Raw genomic sequence first — 20917 nt, 5'->3', positions numbered from 1 at the left:
AAGTGCATTCCTTCTTGCTTTAGGGTTATTTTGGCATTCTTTTTCATGAATTAGTTTACTTTTAGTAAATTTTAAAACGCAGGTTAGTTTTGGCTCTGAATTTCCTCTGCTTCCTCCTCTCTAAGCAGTTTGCAGCTTCAGCTGTGAGGTACTCAGAACAGTGACTCAAGCGCCACGACACGTCGTAACCGTAAACCTCAGCATTGCTCTGCTCGGCGTTACTCTGCTCACTGCTGCTCCGAGTAGTTTTCCTTTCTGTGAGAACGTCCCTGTGTGATCGTGTCAGAGATGGTTCACGCGGAAAGCCTCCTCACGCTCTGGAAAGGCCTACATTTTGTCACTTGGATGCTGATCGGGCTGCGTCCCAGGAGGCTGGGTCCCAAAGCCCACTCTCCTCCCAACACCGAGTCCGTCACCCGCCTCCCAGCACGCCCGGGACGGTGGCCCGCAGCCCAGCGGCACCCGGTCCCTGGCAAGCGGTTCGCTTCGCCCTCTTGGGAAGCCTTCGGGATTCCTGCCTTACTCCTGGTTTTCTGCAGCCTCGCCGCCGGTCTGGTGGAGGCCCCTTTGCGCTGCGCCTGCCCGCCCTCGCAGGCCCTCCCGTCCAAAGGCTCCTGTCTTCACTTGCCCTTTCCCTGGTCTGTGGTCCCTTCTCTCCACGCCTCTGGCTCGTTCTGTCTGAGTCTGTGTCATGAAGATGGGGCTTCCTGGCTCTGACCTCCATCCACGTGTCAACTCTCATATTTTCAACCTTTGTCTCTTTTGCCGTGTAAGGACACAGCCCCTGCCTCGGTCTTTCAGATCGTGACTCCCCTCTTCAGCTGCATCCACTTCAAACCGTCTCAGCAGTGTGTCTGCCTGCGTCCTCTCTGACTTGCTCTCGTTCACAACGACCTCTTCTCCTCCTGCTCCTTTTCAGGCTGACAGACGTCTCATGCTCTGAAATTCCTCTAAAGACACAAACTGTATTTATCTCCAGATATCTGGGGCCTCTGTATTCTCTGCGCGTCCGCGTGTTCGCTCACCTGTAGTTGCGCGTCTTTCTTCCTTGACGCTGGTTGTTCCGCGACACTCTGGGGAGGTGCAGAGCCCGGCCCACATCTCTGTGGATCAAGCTCTCGTTGCAGGAGCCTCTCTGGGGACCAGGGGAGAAAGCCAAGTCGTGCGACCGAGGGGTCGCCTCTCTCGGAGGGCGGGCTCCCCGGGGCCCTGCTCTGCCTCTCAGACCCAAGGCCCTGGGCTGTGATGCCAGGGCTCCGCTCTCAGCCTGTGGGCATCGTAGGCAAATGCTCTCCAAATGTGGTCCCCGAGCAAGCAGCCCGGTCGTCGCCCCAGGCCCCTGGCGCCTCGTCCCGCGGGTCCTGAGCTCGGGGAAGCCCCGGGGACCGCGCCCTCCGCGGCACCCTGCGTGGGCATGTGTTTCCCCGACTCGGGCCTTCTCCCGCTGGACCCCACCCGCCCGCTCTCACTTAGGGCCCCTCGCGTGGCTGGCTGGCCGGCAGCACACTTCGGGGTTTCGTCCTTCCTCATTCGTTCACAGACTGTCTCCTGCCACCGAGGACTTTTGCAAAGGAGGGGGAGACCCGGAGCTCCGCTGCGTAACTGTGTCCAATCCCGCATTTAAGCGCAGCTCAGGCCTAGGTGCTGTTGCTGAGCTGGGGCTCACAGCAGCCCCCGTGTTCTCACGGCCGCGGTCTGAGGGAGGCGTGCTGTCAGGCTGACGTTCAAGCGCGAGTTAATACGTTTGAGCAACTGCGACACTTGGGCGCGGATGTGGGGACAGGACTCTGCAGGACACGGTGAAGGGGGTGAGCTGACGGGGACGGCCCCCGGGCCTTCTGGAAAGGCCCCCACGGAGGGGCCAGGGCTCACTGCCTCTGCCGGTGGCACAGGCTGTGGACCTCACGTGTGAGAACGGACTCGAGAAGTGATGTGGTCCGGGAGCGGAGGAACCCCAGACGGGGCCCAGCGTCCCAGGCTGCGATGAGCAGGGGTGACTGAGGCCCCGATGCGGGGAGACGCAGCGACAGCTGCGGGGTGGCTCCCAGGAGGCGGGGCTCGTGCTGGCCCAGACGAGGGGCACTGAGTGTGGGAGACTGGACCCCCGAGACGGCCAGCACACCAACTCTGGAGCCCGAGCGGCTTGCGGGAGGAAGCTGAGTCTCGCTCAAGGTCACTCAAGGTCACAGAGCGAGGGCGCTGCGGGCCGGCTCTGGACGGGCTTGGCCTCCAACCAGGGGGCGCTTCAGAGTGTGACTTCGCATCCCCAGCTGATGTCCCATGTCACCGGCGGGTGCGCCTGTCCAGTCGTGGTAACAGCAGTGAGGGCAGCCACCACGTCACCCTGCCCCGCCCCCCACAGGTGCCCCGCGCACCTGCCCCCTCGCACCTGCCCCCGCGCACCTGCCCCTGTGCACCTGCCGCGCAGACCCACCTGAAGAGCAGCAGCACGGCCTGGGGGAAGGTCTGGAAGTTGTTGTTCCGGTTGATCTCCGTCGTGTCGTTCAGGGCGATTTTCCCAAACACCTGGGGGGAGGGGACGGGCTCGGTGAGTGTGGACGGAGGGGTCCTGTCCCACCCGGCGTTCCACGGGCTCTTCAGGGCTCACAGCTGACCTTGGACAGGCTGGCCCACAAGCTCCACCTGGAGGGCCTCACGGGGGAGGCGCCTGACCCCCGTCCAGCCCCGAAGCCCGGCCTCCACACTGCACAGGCAGCAGCAGACGCGTGCCCTTCACCCCCCGGGAGCGGGGCTGAGAGCCAAGGCCTCAGCTCTGTTTCTGCGAGGACAGAGGCCTCGCTGGCCTTCCTCTTTCTTTTTTCTTTCTTTCCTTTTTCTCTTTTGTTTCTGATTGCAGATTCTTGAGAATATTTTTCTTGTCTTCTTTTTCAAAAAGCTTTATTGAGGACTAATTAACAAGGATAACTGCACGTATTTAAAGTGCGCAGCGCGGTGGTGACCCGATGTGCACTGTGGTCTCGTCCCCGAGATGGGGGTGCTCACCCAGCCGCCACCCCACAGTCACCATGGGGACCCCCTTTCTGCGGTGAGAAAGCCGGGCCCCACTCCGGAGCTTTCAGAGCCCAGCCCTGCGTGTGAGCTCCAGGCTCCGCTGGAGGCGTTCAGCTCTGTGCACCCAAGCACTCTCCCAAGTTCCGTCCATGGAGTCGGGGGGGGGGGGGCGGAAGCTCAAGTCGTCCTTGACCTCAGAGGCCTCCTTTTGTGTTTTTTCTGGCCGTTTAAAGCTACGATTATCTCAGGAATGGCCACCCTTGGTCGGGGGCCAGGCTGCTCTCTCATCTGAAAAGGGTGAACCCTGTGAACCTTGGGGTCCTGTGACCAGCAAGTGGAGGAAGCGAGCTGAGGCGCTGCTGCCGCGGGCAGGAGCCTCCCCCGGGCGGGGCGCTGCGCTGAGCCCCGCCAGCCTGGGCGGCTGCAGACTAGGTGTGGGGCAGGGCCGGGTGCAGGGGGCCCGTTCGACTGGGAGGGCTGCACCCCCCCCTCCACCGTCTTTAGGTCTCCTGAATGCCACTGGTCCGGTGGGTCTCGGGCCGTCAGACCTGGGAAGGTGGTGCCGTCTGACACGCGCTTCCCGCTGTCTCCTGAAAGGGGCCTGGCCCTCCTCAGGCCCTTTGTGTGACTTGGGGGAGTCCTGCCCCATCCAGAGCAGAACCCAGGCCAGGGCGAAGGGGGAAGGCCTCTGAGCTTGGCCTTGGCAGGGTCCACAGGGGACGCTCCGACTCCTGCGACCTTCTGGCGCCAGAAGGAGCTTGTGGAGGTGCGGGGAGGAGGGTGTGGGCTGGGCCTGGGAGGAGGAAGGAGGAGGAGTGGGGGCGCGGCGGGTCCTACCTGCATCCCGATGACGGCGTAGATGAAGAAGAGCATCACGATCAGGAGGGCCACGTAGGGCAGGGCCTGGAAGGGCACAGACACTGTGAGGCCGGGCGGAGCGGGCTGGCCACACCCCCACCCCGGAGCGCGTCCCCCAGCCACAGCTGCTGCCTGGCTGGGGGCCGTTCCGGGAGCCCCACAGGCGATCTGGGCACCAGGGCGAAGGCTGAGCCCTGGTGCTGACCCCTCGCCTCACCTGGGTTTCAAGCACCTGAGAAGCAGTGGGATGGGCCCAGGAAAGTGGGTGTGGGGTCACATTCCTCAATACGTCACTCCCGCCGCACACCTGTCCTCGTGTGGCTGGGCTGGGGGCTCGGGGGACACACACCAGGCTTTCCCTCCCCCTACACAGCTTTAAGCTGTCCCACCGGGTGTGATAAAGGCGTTAGTAAGGGAAATGTAACAACAGCGAGAGCCTGGGCTCAGTCCCGTTTCTGCCACCTCCTCGCTGTGGGAGCTTGGCCACGTGCCTAACCTCTCTGAGCCCCGGTCGCCTCATCTGGAAACTGGGAAGAAGAGTGATGACCTCAGAGGGTTTGTGGCGATTCGGGGTTTACAGCTCACTAAACGCTCCGGGCAGTGCCCTGCCTGCTGCTGGTCCCCGGCGTTTTATTCACTCAGCCGCTCAGCCTGGGGGAGGCCTCGAGGGCTCACAGCGGCTGTGCACCCAGCCCGCACACCACTAGGTGGCGTCACGGGACCGGGCGTGCGCCCTGCCTGGTGGGCGTTCCGGGCCCCTTCTGAGCCCAGAGAATGTCGGGGGTGGGTGAGTACATGGGGTCTGTACAGTCACCCCCGGCTGTGGGACCCGGGCCCACCCCCATCAGACTCCTCAGATCCCCAGGGACGGGGCAGGTGGGGAGCGAGCCCGTTACTGGGAAGACCCCTGGCCTGGCCGGGTGGAAGGGGTGCTGCGAAGAGGGCGGAGGCTGGGGGCTGCCCTGGGGGGCTGCCGGGAGCACGTGAGCCCTCCCAGCAGAGCCCCTTCCTCTGCCTGCAGCCCGTTTGGATCAGGACCCACCCATCCTCGTCCCTGAGCAGCAGCCTCGGGCCAGGGTCCGCGCACCACTGCCCTCAGAAAATTCCCATGACCCAGCGGCCTGCCTCTTTTAACTCCCGCTTGCATAACTCTCCCCAGAGACGCCGGGCAGCGTCATTCTTCTTCTACAGAAGGAAAACGACTGCCGGGGGGAGAGAATTAATCCTGCAGTTGGCAGCCCACGCCCACGTAGGGGACTGCCTCTCCCCGAGGCCCGGGGTCTGACTAAGGCCGTGGGCAGACCCTGCCGCAGTGCTCCTAGGCCGAAGGCAGCGGTCAGACCGCCTCCGCCCACTCTCAGGCCTCTCCCACCACAAAGCCCCTTGGGGAGGGAAATTCTTGAAGAAAACACACAAGAGAGAGAAGGCAGAACCTTCTCCACCTCCCCTTGGCTCTGGGGGCGTGCGGGGCCCTCTCCCGGGTGGGGGGGCGGGGGCTACCTGGAAGGACTTGATGAAGGTCCACAGCAGGGTCCGGATGCCCTCCCCGCGGCTCAGCAGTTTGACCAGGCGCATGACCCGGAAGAGGCGGAAGAAGGTGATGGAGATGCGGGAGTTCTCCTCCGCGTTCTGGGGCCGTTGGCAACAGGAGGTGGCAGTTAACACAGCAGAGGGGCCCGCGGGGAGGGCCTGCCCAGCCACGCGGCCCGGCGGGTCACCGGCACTCCCACTCCCTGGGCCGCCTGCGGCGGTCCAGCCCCAGGCGGAGCCCGGCTGTGCCCAGGCCCTGAGCCCCATGCCCACCCTCCTAGTCTCACCCCCTGGGTGGAGAAACAGAGGATTCCCTAAGGAACCCCCAGGCTGTGAAATCTAGGCTGAGCGCCGCCCCGGAGCCCCCGGCCTTCCTCCTGCCCGGCTTGGCCGAGGGTCCTGCATCCTGAGTGGCACTGGCCCCCTGCGAGGGGGCTGGGCCGGCTTGGCCTCCATCCCTGAGGAGTGGCGGCACCGGGGGTCCTGGGGGGCGGGGTGGGCTGCCCACGGAGGGGTCTCGCCCTGGAGCCACTGGGATTCTGTGTCACCTCCCCCCACCTCCCCCTCTGCCCCGGAGCCTCAGGCTGCAAGACTGGGAGGGGTGGGGGCACAGGCAGGGTGACAAGTCCGGTCTCGGTGTGACAGGATCGAGGGGCCTGCTCTGGGCAGGTGGTCCCCCCGGTGGGGCCCTGGAGGGAGGCCAGGGGCGGGCCAAGAGGGGTGCACTCGAGGCCGGGGCCAGCAGAGGGGGCACGGGGCCGGGGCTGCCGGGCCTGGGGGAGCCGGGGCTGGCGTGCACCCGGGCAGGGCTCAGGGGCAGGACAGGCGGCCCCACCGCCCTCTGCCTCCAGATCTGAGGACAGTCAGCACGGACGGACCCCCGACCCTCCTGCCCACACCGGCCAGAGAGCGGCGGGTGGGGCCCCCGGGGCGGGCCAGCTCCCCAGCGCTGGCGCAGCACCCCAGCCCCACGGGCCCCGGGAGAGAACGGACCTCTGGGCTTCCTGTTACTGTCCTGCCGCAGCCCCCGCGAGGGAGCGTCTCTGGGTCCTCAGTTCCCCGCTCCCCTCGCTGGATGTCTAACCAGGTCAGATCCACCCTGACAACACCCACGAAAATCCCACGGCCTTGGTTCCAACCCCGTGTCCAGGGCTCCAGCAGCCTCTCCACTCTCCTGATCAGAACTGGGAGCCCACAGCCAGCACCTCTGGCTCTGCCCTGGGGGGGCCACAGAAACCAGGCCGAGGGACCGCGGGGGCTGGGGAGGGAGCCCACAGCGGTCCCCCCGCCCGGCCAACCTGCCTGTGTGTCTGGAAGTCTTTGATGCCCTTCATCTCTGTGCTTCTGTCACCTGTGTACCTACTTGAAATCCTGTTTTCTCTCCTAGGAGGAGGCTGTGCTCCCCCAGAGGAGGGTGCAGAGTGGGTGGGGGCGCTCGGGCTTTCTAACTAGGCTGCCAGTCCCACCGAGCTCGGGGAGGGGGAAGGAAGAAGAAACGGCTCACATGGGGAAGCTCAGCTGCGCACCCAGCGCTGGGAAGCTGGTGCCACAGGGGCACCTGCCTCTGACATAAAAAGCAAAGACTGAGCTTGCAGTCTGAGCTCCGGCCTGGGTTCAGGGCCGTCCCGGCCGCTGCAGCTGCTAAAGCTCCAGTGATCAGTGACCAGGGTGGGGGCAGCAGAGCCCAGGGTGGGCTTCCTCAGGAAGCGCTGCCCACCGCCCCCCGGACTTCCGGGGCGCAGGGACTTCACCCCCTCTCTGGTCCTTCTGAAAACCCGCACGTGGCCCACTTCGGAAATGTGTAGAGGCAGCCGTTTCGAGACGGCTGCTCCAAGGAGACCGCAAAGTCACAGCAGTCGCCGCTCCATCACCTTAGCCACAGCGGGTGAGTCCCGGACTCCGGTGGCGGGCGTGGCCACCAGCCACACAACCTGCTGCAGGGAAGCGGTTGTGGCCTACTTTTAAAGCACCTCACAGGTAGCCCTGCCGAGTGATGGGAAAGCCAACACTCAGTAGGGAACCCAGCCGAACCTCCTACTGGGGCCGTGAACTCGAGCTCACAGCCAGCAGCCACAGGTGCCGGGCGATGGGGGGCACTGCCCTCCCAGCCCCTCTTTCCCCGAGGCCTCACCAAGGCGCCTGGGGTGCCCTGTGCAAACCCCACTCAGATTAAGGCTGGAGACGGCACCCTCAGGACGTTTAACAGGAAGGGGCCCTCGGTCCGGTTCTCTCCCGCGGCTCACCAGACAGTCAAGGTCACAGTGAATCGCCCCCCACAGGAAAGCTCAGGGATGGAAGAGTCACACCAGCACCGACAGCTCACAGACCAGGCAGGCAAGGCACAGGCGGACCCGGGGCGGCATGCACGGGGAGCTGGGCTGGGTCGGGTGCGAGTGGGGTGTCAGAGGCGGTCACAAGCCGAGAGCGTGGTTTGGAGCCCGGTCTTACCATAAAGGGAGAGCATTGGGTATGTTCAGCTGGCTTTAAAGAAAGGCAGACAGAGATAAGCTGTAATGAGTCTCCGACGAAGACGCCCGGCCCCCGAGGTCTGGGAAACACAGGAGCAACACGGTGGCGGGAGAGGCGGAGCAGGTGGCAGGGGCTGCGCACGGCGGGCCTCCCACCCGCAGGGCTTCGGGGCCTTCCCCTACCGGGACCACCTCTGGCCGCGGACTAACTACCCCACAGCCATGACAAATGAGGGCTTCTGCACTTTGAGGACGGAGGTTTTGTTGGCTTTTCACCAGCCGCGTGTCCTGAGATAGCCCCTGGGGGCCGGCACGGCCTGCACTGACTGGCCCAGCCTTGCCGGCTCAGGGAGAGGGGCCCGGCCTCCGCCCAGGGCTGGTCTTTTTGGCAGTGGCCCCTCTGACACGTTCAGGGGAAGACAGTGGTTTAGTTACCACCGAGGACGAGCCACAGAGGTGGTCCTCAGGCCACCTGAGGGAGCATCCAGTCCCCACGCTGAGGCCCGGGGGAGCCGGGCCTGCTGGGTTCCCAGCCCCGGAGGGTAGAGCTCCAGCCACAGCACGAGACAGCAAGTGTGGACTGTTTTTGAAATTTGAAAGCCCTGCACACAATTTAGGATGTTATGATTAACACCCGGAGAAGCTGTTCTCACGGGCCTGAGTGCTGGGCGGCTTGGGGGCAGGCGTCGAGGAGCCGGGCGCAGGGGGACGCCCCGCAGCCCCGAGCATGTGCCCGGGAAGCGGCCCTGCCCGCTGGCCCCGCTCAGAGCTCAGCCCCGGATGGCCCCGGCCCCGAGCGCTAACTCGTTCTAGGTCAGGACTTCACTCTCCCCTCCACTCTCAGGGGGTTGCTCTTGTGTTTCTGTGTTCAAGGAACAAACAAGGAGAGCAGGTCGTGGGGGTTTTGAAGGACGGAAATGCGCACAGTAGACATTTGCCGGCAGACCGAAAATACGCCTTGGTAACAGATTTCTCAGCAACTCCCTCTGTTCTCCCGCAGCAGGTTGCAGGTGTCCTCTCTTGGGAATGGTGGAGATGCAGGGGAGGCGAGGGGAGGGCCGGGACACCTCTCTGGCCACTTACGGAATACGTTCTAGATCTGTCTCTGCCTCCCGGGGGTCACTAGCTGCCAGGCGGACCCTCGTGCCTGGAGGGTGTGGGGTCTCTGGGGTTTGGCTAGCAGGCTGAGATAGAACACGGAGACACACACACGCACGCACGCACACCGAGGAAGTTCCAGGCTGGGTGAGTGCTTGTGCCCTGCGCAGACACGTGAGGAGCTCCAGGTTTCTGGGGCGTCAGCCGGGAGGGGCCTGAGGGTGGCCAGAGGTGCGTCTACACCAGCTTCGGTGCTGGGGTGCAGGGCAGCGGGCCCCAAGGGCTTGGTCCCTCACCCCTCTTAGATCCACCCTGGAAGCCATCAACGCTGCCATTACTGCCATGAGCCCTGGGCACATGCTCCAAGGTCTTCTGGATCAACCCCATCCTGAATGAGACCAGGATAGAGGTGATTAGAGGACCCACCTGGGTCACCTGGCCCAGCTAAATATACCCCCGGCCATTAAACAACGAAAACTGCTCATTTTATTTTACTTCTTAAACACTCAGAAGCTTCCTTTGGGATTTTTAAATGTCTCAATTGGACAGGGAGCCAGGAGGCGCCCTGCGGGCCGTGGCGGGAGGGAGGATGGGGGCCTCTGGGGTTCCTGCGCGGTGTCCCCCAGCCCAGGGCTCAGTGGCTCTCCAGAGAGCCTCACTCTGGGAGAATCTGGACACTCCTGGGTCGGTTTTTTCCTTGGGCCTTGAGCCCCCTGTTCAGAGGTGCCCGTGCAGGGCTGCCCATCAGCCTCTTGCTGTTCTTACGTGAGGAGCTACACTTGGAAGATCCATGGTCCCCGAAGTAACTCAGCACCAGAAAAAGCCAGACAGCAACCTGGCGTGATTTCTAAGGGGGCCAACGTGAAGAGGCCCGCCCCACAGCCCTGCCCTCGGAGAACCCCGTCTGCTGACACCCCCAGGTACCCTGGGTGGCCGTCCATCGTTGGCGTCCTTGCCTGCTGCTTGGCGTCCCCTGAGCTAGGAGGGAGACAGGGCAGCTGCACCTTTGGCCCAGAGACGGTTCTGGGACCCCCAGAACCGGGGTTTGAGGAACCCCTGAGCATTAGTCAGTTCTACCTCCGGAGCCAAATCCAGGCTCAGTCGGGAGCCTGGGGAATTCATGTGCCGTCCACCACCGACCCTTTCTCGGACCTGCTTCCAGGGCCCCCAAGCAGCTTACGGTTTCTCACCTGCCGTCTTCCTGGGGAGGAAGGGGCGTAAGGACCCTTGTGCATGCGGGCACCCTCCCGCAACCCCCGCAGCGAGCGAGCGACGTTGCCGTGCCCCCATCGTGGCGCTTGGTGGAGGTAGATCCAGCGCCGTGTCCGACATGGTGAGCGTGGAGCCCATTCTGTGCTGCCAGCCCTTTCAGCCTTGTTTTCTAAGGACCTGGTCACTTTGAGGGGGTTGAGGATGTGGGGACAGCTAATTTGTCCATGCAGTTGGTAGAAACGGAACGAGGCTGCTCTGCCTCTGAGAGGCAGCGGGGAGCGTTTTCAGAGTCCACGCTGGTGGCTCCGGCTGACGGGCCACGGGCAGCTGTGGGGACAGCCCTCCTCCCGCACAGGGCGCACGGCCGCAGCACACCCTGCGGTACAACCGGCGAAGGCCAGCGTGGCTCTGGGCGGCCAGCGGACATTGTCCGCAGAACTGCCCCCCTGAACCCAGCTCAGGGCCTGAGGAGAAGCCTCCCCTCGGTGGACAGAGGCTTTGCTTCCAGAACTTACTCACGGCTCCTCTTCACTGGGGTCCCCTCCCCAGACCTCGTGGAGGAGGGGACACCGGCAGCCGGGGAGAGGGTCCTCCACGATGGAGGGGTCTTCCCAGGAGGACGGATGTGAGAACCGGTGGGATTTCCCAGTGGTTAACACGACAGGGTCTCTCTGGAGAACTGAAGTTGTTGGAAAGCAGCTCTTCACCACGTGAAGAAGGGCCTACGTCCTCCTTCGCTTCCCCCTCTTCCTCCTCCTCCTCTTCTTCCCCCTCCTTCTCCTCGTCCTTCTTGTGTAGCCAGGAGGCTAGGACCACTGGGGATGGAGGGCCAGGTAGCCCTCGAGAGGTGGACGTTGAGGCTGGAATACCCCAGCGAGTTGTCTTCCAGGACCTTCTCCTATGGTCAGGAGGTCAGAGAGAACTCTGGAGCAATGTAAGCCACTGCTGTGCCTCCTAGACGCGCTGGCTTTGAGGAGCAGATGTCCCCAACTCCCTCCAGGGAAGGCCGAGTGGTGCACAGCTCCACAGACTAGGGCGCCCGGCCCCACGGCTGCCCTGAGACAGCGGCGGCGACATCAGGACGCTGAAACTCCGTCTCCCTCTGAACCACGAGTCAAGATCAACGTCACGGGAGTGAGTCTTGGCTGTTCTCCTACAGAAACTTTCTTTTAAAAAAAAAAATCTTGTCCAGAACTTAGGGAGTGGATCTGATATAAACTCCATTTCAAATCACCTGAAGATCTGGGTCCAGCCGACGCCCCCCCGACCCCCCCCCCCCGCCAAGCTCTGCTTCTCTGCTTTGACTGTCTCTAAGCTCATCTCAATTTGATCTGCAAGACGGGATGGCGAATCCAGCGGTGAGCACGTCCTGGTACCGTGGGAGGTGGAGCGTTGGGGCTGCCCTGGGGAGACCTTGGCGGACCTGGGGTGGAGGGTAAGCACCGGTAGGTGCCCGCGGAGAGCTGGGAATGGCCGAGTCGGCAGCGTCCAGAGACGCCTGGCAGCACGGCCGGCAGCCAGCATGTGCACTTTTCCTATAAGCTTTCCTTCCCAGCAGGAGAAACGGGCGCCCTGGGGACAGGAGTGCCGTCCTGTTGCTGCGCAGGGGCTGGGAGATGCCGCATCTCAGCGCCCCAGGGATGGCTGCGGGAAAGGGACTTTAAGGAGACCAAAGTAAAATCTGCTTTAAATGGCACGGTTTTTTAAGGTTGCAGGAAGTGCTTCCTCGCCCAAGAGACGCAAGGTTTAAATAAGTACACATCAACTGGGGTACATTCGAGCAGAGGGCGGGGCCCCTGGCCTTCAGATTTAAGGGCAAATGAGGGGATGTGGGTGGTCAAGTGCAAAATTCTTCATTAACCATGTTGGCCTGGTATGAACGGGGAGGGGGACCTGAGTCTGTGCAGGAGGAGGGCTGGACGAGGAAGGTAGGGGTGAGGAGGAGGGAGGGGGAGAGCTGGATGAGGAAGGGGGGTTGAGGAGAGGGGAGACGGGGCAGAAAAGGGCAGACGGCCAGGCGAGGTCACCCCAAAGGTGCGAAGCTGGAAGGTGGGAGTGCAGTCCCTCCCCAGGCCCCCGTGTTGGAAGCCCTGAGCATGCACCTGTGCTTCCAAAGCAAAACTCAAGCCAGAAGCGGAAGGAGGCTCTAGCCAGAAAGGAGAACCTTTGTGGTCATGGCACCCCAGTGAAACGTCCCTTCAGAAGGTCCCTAGAAGTGGTCGGGAGGGCAGGTGCCGAGCAGGGGGGCTCTCTCCGTGCCTGTGGCTGAGCTCAGACGTGGGCGGCCCGGCTTCCATCTCAGGAGTCACTACGTGATTCCCCTGTAGCCCGGTGGCCCCCGGGTGCTGTGACCTGCCAGAATCTCGCGCCCAACGGGACGGATGGCCAGGATGGATAACAAAATCGCCAGGGTGGTTCCTTGGGACAATCTTACTTGGGAAGGACGGTCATTCAAACAAACAAACAAAAGAAACTCATGAAGAATAAATGAATGGAATCAGCTTGTCAGGCGTGCTAACAGCATCAGAGAACCACTCCACATGGGGGGGGGAGACGGGGGGCACAAGTGAGCCTGAAGGTCGGAGAAAAGGAGACAGCAAGACAGAGACTCAAGGAAACGGACAAACAAAGCAGACGGCTCTCGGGGAAGAGTGGACGCTTTCTGGGGCCTCGCTGGCGGGTCTGAGCCCGCTGAGACCAGCGCTCCCACCTCCCCCACGAGCTCAGGGAACGCCCGAGGTCCCTCGGCTCAGATGCCCTCTGCAAACCTCCCCGGCATCTTGCTCAGCCGGGAACAAGGGAGGGCCCAGCTGCCCAAACAGGGCTCCCCCGACCTCAGACGTCCCCCCCGGACCATCAGGTAGACACGCCCACCTGCGCCCAGACCTCCTCACACAAACGTGCCCCCCCCGCAGCTGACATGAACTCCGTCCTCCTGCCTCTCGGCCGAACCCCACGGCACCCCGCGCACACTTCTCACGAGCCCACGTCCAGTCTGTCGGGAGGCGCTGTCAGGCCTCCTGTCACTGCAGGCTGGGAACCTGACCGTTTCCACCACTTCTGCAGCAGCGCCCGCCCTCCCACCCGGAGGACCGTGTTCCCCTTCCACGGGGTGTCGCTGCTTCCGCCCTTGACTCAAGTGGACGGCAAAGTGGTCCCCTGGTCATGGGGCACCTCTTCTGAAAAGGCCGGTGTCTCCCCTTCCTGCTCAGGTTAAGGCCCAAGTCGGGTGCCCTCCCTGGTCCCCCATCTCCCCTCTGCCCTGCTCGTCCCCCCGAAGCTCCTCCCGGGGTGTCTTCCAGGGCAACGCCTCCCTTCCTCCACGCCTCTGCTTTGTTCAAAGTCACCTTCACAGATGCTCAGCACCCGCCAGCTCTGCTCCCAGCTGCTCCGACTCCCCCTACTCGACTGCATTTCCCCGAAGAGCTCAGCGGCTCTTCCCTGGCGGCAGGACCTCCCTGTTGTCTGTGCTCCTGTCGGGCCGTCCCCCTGCCCGAGTTTGCCGGCTGGCGCTCCAGGACGGGCTTGTCCCCTCCATGATGGGTCCCAGTGCCCGGCTCACAGAGCGGGGGTCTGACTGTGCTGGAGGAACACATTATGTTCCGGGGACCCCTGGGGAGACCGCTTCCTGGGGGCACCAGAGCCTGGCAAAGGCAGGAGCAAGGGAGGCGTTTCAGGGGAAGGTGTTTGAAGGTGGCGAACGTTTGCAGGGCAGGCGCATTCGGCAGGTGTGACAGCATCAGAGGTGAGGAGTTCCAGGGGAAGAGGCCTCGCGGCTCCCTCTGAGGCCAGGACGGCGCGGCTGCCTGCGAGAGGAGGCCCTGCGATGACAGTAGGACTGGAGAGCCCGGGGAGGCCTGGGAGCGCCCTGGGCCTGACCGCGTCCTCGCGCCAGGGAGCGTCCAGACCCCCGTGCCGCGGGCGGCCTGAAGGCAGAGCCGCTCGGCGGAGGGTCCTGCCTCAGCTGAAGCACCGCTGCTCACACAACTTGTCCGCACGATCTGGCTGCCCTCGGGCGTAGGGCCACGTCCACCCTTGTGGGCAGGCCCGTAGAGCCTGAGTTCCGGGCAGTGGTCAGCGGGCTTACTTCAGTCTGGTTGGATCCGTCAGCTAAGAGTCTGGGTGCACCCCGGACGAGGGCTGGGCCGTCTGCGGGCGTCAGCGGCAAGGCCGTGCGACTGGCTGGAGACCAGCTGCTCCACTGTCGCCAGCAGGGGTTTGGAAGGAACGCCCTTTGCTCGGGTGCTTTACAGCTGGCGTGGTGTTTGTGCACGGAGGCCCCCAGCGCGGTCGCCCACCACGCTCCCTGGACCGAGGAGGGCAGCAGGCCTCGAGCACGTCCACAGGCCTGTCCGCCTGTCCTCCTCTCCTGCCTTGGGTGACGACACGTGTGTCCCCTCCGTCCAGAAGCCGTTGCCTGTGTGGGCGGGAGGGAGGGCCAGCGGAGCTGGGAGGTGGTCTCCGGGCACGTCCTCTGCGCTCCGTCACACTCGCCGTCCCCGTGTTCTCACACACAGCCCGTCAGCGCGACTCTGCTCCATCTCCTTAGTCTGGACACTGGAGACCATCTGGCGTAGGCGAGGGAGGGCGGAGGAGTTGGAGGGGCTTCAAACCGTCAGGGGGCTGGTGACTTTTTGTTTGGAAAATTAAGAAGCCTCCTGTGGTTATTTAAAATACAAACTGCCGAACGCGAGGGCTGAACAAATCCTGGCCGGTGGGAGCCACGGGAGGGGGACACGGGACACGTGTCAGTCAGACGGCGTCGGGGACAGAAGAGGCTGGACTGCGGCCCAGGGCGGGGGCTGCACCACACCAGGGGGCCAGGGGTCCAGCTGGGAGGCGGGGAGAGGCACTGCCACCCCAGCCTCACCTGCGGCGTCGGCAAACGGGGTGAGAATTCTGGTCTGTGCAACTCACAGGGTAATTAGGGGCCAGGTGAGCCAGATTCAGCCCAGGCGAGCTGAACAGAAGCCGCTGTACAAACGGGGTCTGCGAGGCGAGTCCCCGGGCTTCTCTTGTCCTGCACCCCCACCACCAACAGCCACGTTCTGGGGTAGAAACTTCATCCTCTAGAAACTGTTTCCTTGTCTTGGTTCTTCTTTAAAGACAGTTTGCAAGTAAACAGCAGGTTGAGTGATGGCACGGGCCTGGCCGACAGTGAGAGCCCCGAAGGCCCCCCGACTGAGAGGCCCCCCACCCCGGGGAGCAGCCGCTGTCACCCTCCTCCACCTCCCTGCCGTCATCTCTCTGGCGTTGATGCTCTTGGGGACCCTCGCTGCGCTCCCCCTGGACGTGGGGCTCACCCCTGCCCAGCCCTGCCTCTCTCGCGGGTGCTCCTCAGGCCGGAAGGATACGTGCGTGTAGCTCAGGGGCCTGACGGTGCCTGGGAAACAGCCTGGGGCTCGTGCAGCCACACGGCGCGCGGCGGAGTAGGGTGAGGGCGGGGAGGCACGGAGCACGAGGCCGAAGCTTGTTTTTTTTTGTGCTCTGATGATTTACTGAGAGGTCAAGGGAGAGTGCATACACACACACACACACACACACACACACACACTCTGCAAGACAGAGACAACCTGGAGGCAGGGGCAATCGGATCTGAGCTACAGGGTGAGCTGGGACGGGGAGCCTCCTCCCAGTGTCCGTCTGCTGGAGGGGAGCAGACGGGGCTTCTGATCAGGGGAATCAAGGGAGAAAATACCATCCGTTCAACTAATCAATCGACAGCAAAATACAGGTGGAGGGGGAGGGGTGGGTGAGGACGCTGGGGAGATGGCGGGGGTCGGGGCAGCTGTGAACAAACGCCTCAGATCTGTTATTCAACGGTTCAGCGCATCAGAGTGTGCAAACATCACCAAGTCTCTTAACCAAGAAAAATAATGGCAAAAAACTCAACAACACATGTTAAGGACCAACCGCGAGAGGGTTTGCCTACAGGTAAAGAGAGAAGGGTTAACATGCCAGGTAACAGAGTCGAGTGCAGGGCTGGGAGGGGCTGTATAGGAGGAGGCGGCTCCCAGGCCGGTGCAGGAGGCCTCGGAGCGGGGATGGGGCTCTGCCTGAGGCCAGGAGCCGGGGCAGGGTGGCGAGAGCTGGGGACAGGAGGGCCAGGCAGGGGCGAGGCTGCTTCTCTGGGCAGGTACAGGTGGGAGTGGGGACAGCCTGGAAAGGCCCTTGGGAGGCCACCCCATCACCCGCTCTGGGGCCTCCACGGAGGAGGGGCCAGGTGGCAGCGGCCCTTCAGTGTCAGTACCCGGACTGAGCGTGTGAGGCCTCCTGCTGGGGATGGAGGTGGTGGGAAGGGCTGGGCCCCCGCCCCAGCATCTGCCCAGGAGCTGTAAATGCCCCTCCAGCGTCTTCCTCCAGGGTCCCAGGGCTGCGTCCTCCTATACAGGGTGAGTCATGCCAGGCAGATCGTAAAGGGGGAGAGAAAAGGATGCAGCAGTCAAAACTCAAAAGGAGAGGGTCCTAGCTCGTTCCAAAAGGTAAAAACATAAAATAAAAAAATTCAAAATAAAGCAACAAGAAAATAACTTCTTTAAACCAATGTAAACAAACAAGAGTAACTCGGTGGAGGTCAGGAGCCGGGAGGGGGGCAGAGAAAGCGGGGGCAGCGAGCGGCGGAGCAGGCACGGCGTCGCGGGGGACGCCGGTACTTACGTTTACCTCGGTGATCGCTATATCAACAATGCTACCCACAACAATCAAGGCGTCAAACGTGTTCCATGCATCACAGAAATAGTGCTGCATGGGCGAGGAGCCGGGGTGGGGAGCGGAGGAGGACCGACAACGGAGAGAAACAAAACAAGAGGAGGAGGGAAATGAAAAAAAAAAAAAGCATGAAAGAAAGGAGAGGAGAGAAAAAAATGAGAAAAGAAAGAGGTTATGTGGGCGTACTGGACTCCTTCTTACCGCTCACAGCCCTGGAGGCACAGACCTGGGCACCTGGCGCTGGTGGAGGCCTGACAAAAGCTGGGTTAGTGGGGGCCACGGGCGGGCGCCCTGGAGGAGGGGCCCCGGCCACGCCCTGGCCCGGCCCCACGGTGGGCAGACCAGGGACGGGGGGCTCACTTTTCCCTAGGACGGCGCAGGTTCGAGAGGAAGCATGACTGGAGGGGGTAAAACAGGAAACCAAAACATAAACCAAAGGAGGAAAAGAGAGGGGGGTCACAGAGGAGGCGGAGAGGAGGGTCCTGGGCAGAGTCATACTCACATTCGTCTCACTGAGAATGACGTCAATTACGCTGCCAATTACGATGAGGAAGTCAAAGACATTCCAGGGGTCACTAAAGTAACCCTGCACAGGGAGGGGTGGCAGGGCGGGGATTGAAAAGCAGCGTTAGAGGGACAGGAACAGAGCTCTGCACCAAAGAACCGCCGTCAGGCGCCGCCGCGGCCGCTGGAGCTCCAAGCAGGAGGGGAGCCGTCCAACCCGGCCCTGCCGTCCAGACCCTCCCTCCAGACCCATCCCCCTCGCCGCCCTCCTGCGAGTGGCCCTTCCTGCTTCACGGGGCTGGACCACCGTGTCCTCCAGCATCTCCGTCAGGAGGGAGGGAGGGAACACAGGGCGTGGTGCTTAGAGGGGTGGTCTCGGAGGGTGGCCAGGCCCCCTGTGCTCAGGGGTGACTCACGTGACGCCCACAATAATTAGGGGGGCAGGTCATTAGCACAGTGTCTACGACCAGGTGGACTCGATGCAGAGGGCATCAGGGCCACGCCTGAGCCTGGACGGGCACCCAGCCCCAGTGTGCCCCACGCTTCCTGGCAAGGGCTTTCCTGACGGAAAGGAGGCAGAGGTCAGGCCAGTCCTAAGGCCTGGTAACGTGGGAGGTGACCCTAGACAGTGTCGGAAGCCCCTCCCCCAGGTCCTCCCCCAGCACCACCACGCTGACTCAGGGTCCTGCTGAAATGCCACCCAAGAGAATGAGTTCTCACAGCCTTCCTGCGGGCTGGGTGGGGGTCTCGGCGACAGGCAGCCCAGGAAGGGTGTGGAGGAGGGATCCTGGCACCAGGGTTCTGATTCCACCCCTTTATTCTGCCCACGCAGACTTGGTTTATTTTACACCCTATTTGGGGCAGGGAACAGATGAGTATTTTGGAAGGCTGTCTGAAGTGCTTGGACTACTGGTTGACCAATTGTCCCATTCCCACGAGGGTTCCCGGAGTCCTGGGCGGGTGGACTCCCTGCGGGGGGAGGGGCGGGTTCCTGGGTGTGGACTGTGTGCAGGGGTCAGAGAGCCCTGCGCTGTGACCACATGGACGCACACTTGGTGCAGGGGCCCCAGGAGCCAGGCCTCCACACTCCCTGTGGGTGGCCGGCGGGCACCCAGCCCCGGAGCATTTGTCTTCTTTAAGAAAGGACATTTGCCCCTTCGGCTTTTCGAGGAATATTCTGCAGAGCGGGCAAGACAGGGCTGGGCTCCCAGGAGGAGGAATTCTGAGGTTGGCGGGGGGGGGGTGACAAAGCACTCAGGGTCTCTCCCCAGCCCTGCTTTTTAATTTCTGGCTCTCGGGAGCCCGTGTTCCCCCAGGTCTCCCAGCCCGGCCCCCTTAGAGGGGTCACGAGACATGGTCCTGGTGCTGTAGCCTAGTGTGGGAGGCCAGGTCACAGGGACAGGGGACTCAGCTCCCAGGAATTTCTGCCAAGAGAAAGGAGAAACCCTGCCATGGAGACTCCAGGTAGCCAGACAGGGGAGCAGAGGTTGGCCAGGGCGGGGCTGAGGTGAGGGAGGGTCACTTGAAATCATGGCTTCCTGCTGGCTTCCAGAGTGCTTCTCTGAACATCCCAGAGCCTTTGCGGCTGAGGGAGCCCGCTCTCCCAGTCAGGTCACGGGCTGTGAGCGGGAAACATCTGGCCCCCTCCGAGGTCCTCCCTCCGCACCACAGGGCACACGGGGTGCTGATTCTGAGGGCGGGATGGGGGCAGAGAGTGAAGACCTCAAATGAACTACAACATGCACGTGTTTTAAAGCCAGGGCATGGAGAACTCTGGGGGGCTGCCTCGCCGTAGGAATGCCGCCTTTGTGGGTAGAGCTATTTCGGAAGGGAAGGCCGTGGGCCAAGGAAGAGAAAGGAGAGAAACAGGAGCCGGAGTGGAGTCCAGGAGCGCTCAGCACAGCCTAGAAAACGCGGTAATGGAACGTTATTTGGGTCTGGGGGCGGGAGAGAGAGGACGGTGGGTCTCGGTGCTCCAGGGAGGAGGCGGCGTTGGACTTTGTTCGCCCACCAAAGCCCTGAAATAGATGTTGAGTTGGCCTCGGTCTGCGACGTGGCTGCGGGGAAGGCAGGGAGGAAGGGGCAGGACAGACACAGAGGTTAGCTAGCCGGCGAGCCCAGGGAGGAGCCGGACCTCGAGGGACGCTGCAGCCCCACCCTGCTTTTCTGGTCCCCTGCCCTCGGGCTCCTCTGTGCACGAGAAACAAGACAGCCAGCTCCTCTGGGACCGCTGCCTCCCCACCCTCCAGGGCCGGCCTCTGTCGGGCTGGCTGGCCCTGCAGCTGGGAAGAGGCCCAGGCCTCACCGTGCCCCACGCAGGCTGTGCCGCTGGAGGCGTCTGGCTGAGCTCCCTGACAGTGGGACGCGGCTTGCGGGCCCAGGGCCAGGGCCTCCGTGGGCCCGGCTGGAGGAGGTTTACACGTGGCCAAACAGGGCGGGGCTGACAGGGTCCCTTTAAGGGGCAGCTCCCCCTGACCCGTCCACCCCCTTCCTGCCCCTCTGTCCCACGAGCCCGTCCGTCCTCCCAGCTGGACCATGCCCTCCCCTCCAAGTCCCTTCCTCCCACCTGGTCCACACCCTCTCCCAGAAAAAGCTGACATCCTCCCCGTAGGTCACAGGTTGTCGGGTCCCCAAGTGGGCGGGGCCTGGGAGGAAGATGTTCCTACACTCTCTGGAGTGCGAGAGCCCAGTGTCCCCTCTCTCTCTCTCTCACACACACACACACCTGTCTCTGCCCATCTCCTCGTGTGCTGGAACCCACTGGTGATAATGGTTTCGAGGGGTGTGATGGAGGAAGGACAGCAGGGAAAAATCATACACTTTTCCTCTTAAGAAATCAGTCTGACCTGGAGCCAGGCTATACCTGTCTCCCCTTCTTTCCCATATGGGAGGGGAGGAGCCAGGTCAGGGAAAGGGACCTCGAGGCTCTCTCCGAAGTGGCCAACCAAACCTCTCAGTGTCCAGCTCCTCAGAGCCAGGCAGGGCTAACCAGCCGGGGGGACGGAGTTTCGGGGCTGGAGGCCTCTCCCTCGTCATCCTTAACCCCGCGGGATGCGCGGACGCCAGCCTCCGGAGGTCTCGTGTGCGTCCACGTGGGCCGGTGGGAGCTGCTCCCTCCTTGCGAATAATCCCGTCTACCAAGGACGTGGCCCCTCGGCTCACTGGCTGCCGTGGCAGAGACGATGCGGGCCAAGCTGGAACCGGCCTCAGCACATCGTTGTCGGGAAGGACAGACGCTGCCTGGGCGTCGTCGGGTGCATCTCACATGCACAGGGATTTTGGACTTTCCTCCCTTTTGGATTGTCTGTGCCCTGATTCGCTCCATCCTTGGAGCTATTGCAGGTTGAAGGACGTGGTGCAATGGTTGAGGCCGTGATCCCCAGAGGCAGGGTGTCTGGGTTCAAGTCCTACCTCTGGCACTTAATGGCTGAGTAACCTTGGGCAAGTAACCCCCTTCTCCGTGCCTCAGTTTCCCCACCCAGAACAGGGGGTAGCGGTGAGAATTAAATGGGACGACACAAGTGCAG

General features: G+C 62.9%; 1 protein-coding gene across 3 annotated transcripts in view; it reads right to left on the bottom strand.

The window, feature by feature from the left end:
• Positions 1 to 20917, bottom strand: part of CACNA1C (calcium voltage-gated channel subunit alpha1 C) — a 360468-nt gene that overhangs the window by 21827 nt on the left and 317724 nt on the right. For all 3 annotated transcript variants that reach the window (XM_072954550.1, XM_072954552.1, XM_072954551.1), the window contains 6 exons: positions 17389 to 17472; positions 16836 to 16919; positions 7849 to 7881; positions 5371 to 5499; positions 3850 to 3915; positions 2435 to 2526 (listed from right to left, as the gene is read on the bottom strand). In XM_072954550.1, coding sequence (XP_072810651.1) covers positions 2435 to 2526; positions 3850 to 3915; positions 5371 to 5499; positions 7849 to 7881; positions 16836 to 16919; positions 17389 to 17472 — 488 coding nt within the window. The remainder of the gene's footprint in view (positions 1 to 2434; positions 2527 to 3849; positions 3916 to 5370; positions 5500 to 7848; positions 7882 to 16835; positions 16920 to 17388; positions 17473 to 20917) is intronic.

The sequence above is a fragment of the Vicugna pacos genome, chromosome 34 (assembly GCF_048564905.1).
Source record: "Vicugna pacos chromosome 34, VicPac4, whole genome shotgun sequence".
Lineage (NCBI taxonomy): Eukaryota > Metazoa > Chordata > Mammalia > Artiodactyla > Camelidae > Vicugna > Vicugna pacos.
The sequence above is the reverse complement of the archived record's forward strand: the minus strand, read 5'-3'. Positions and strand labels throughout refer to the sequence as shown.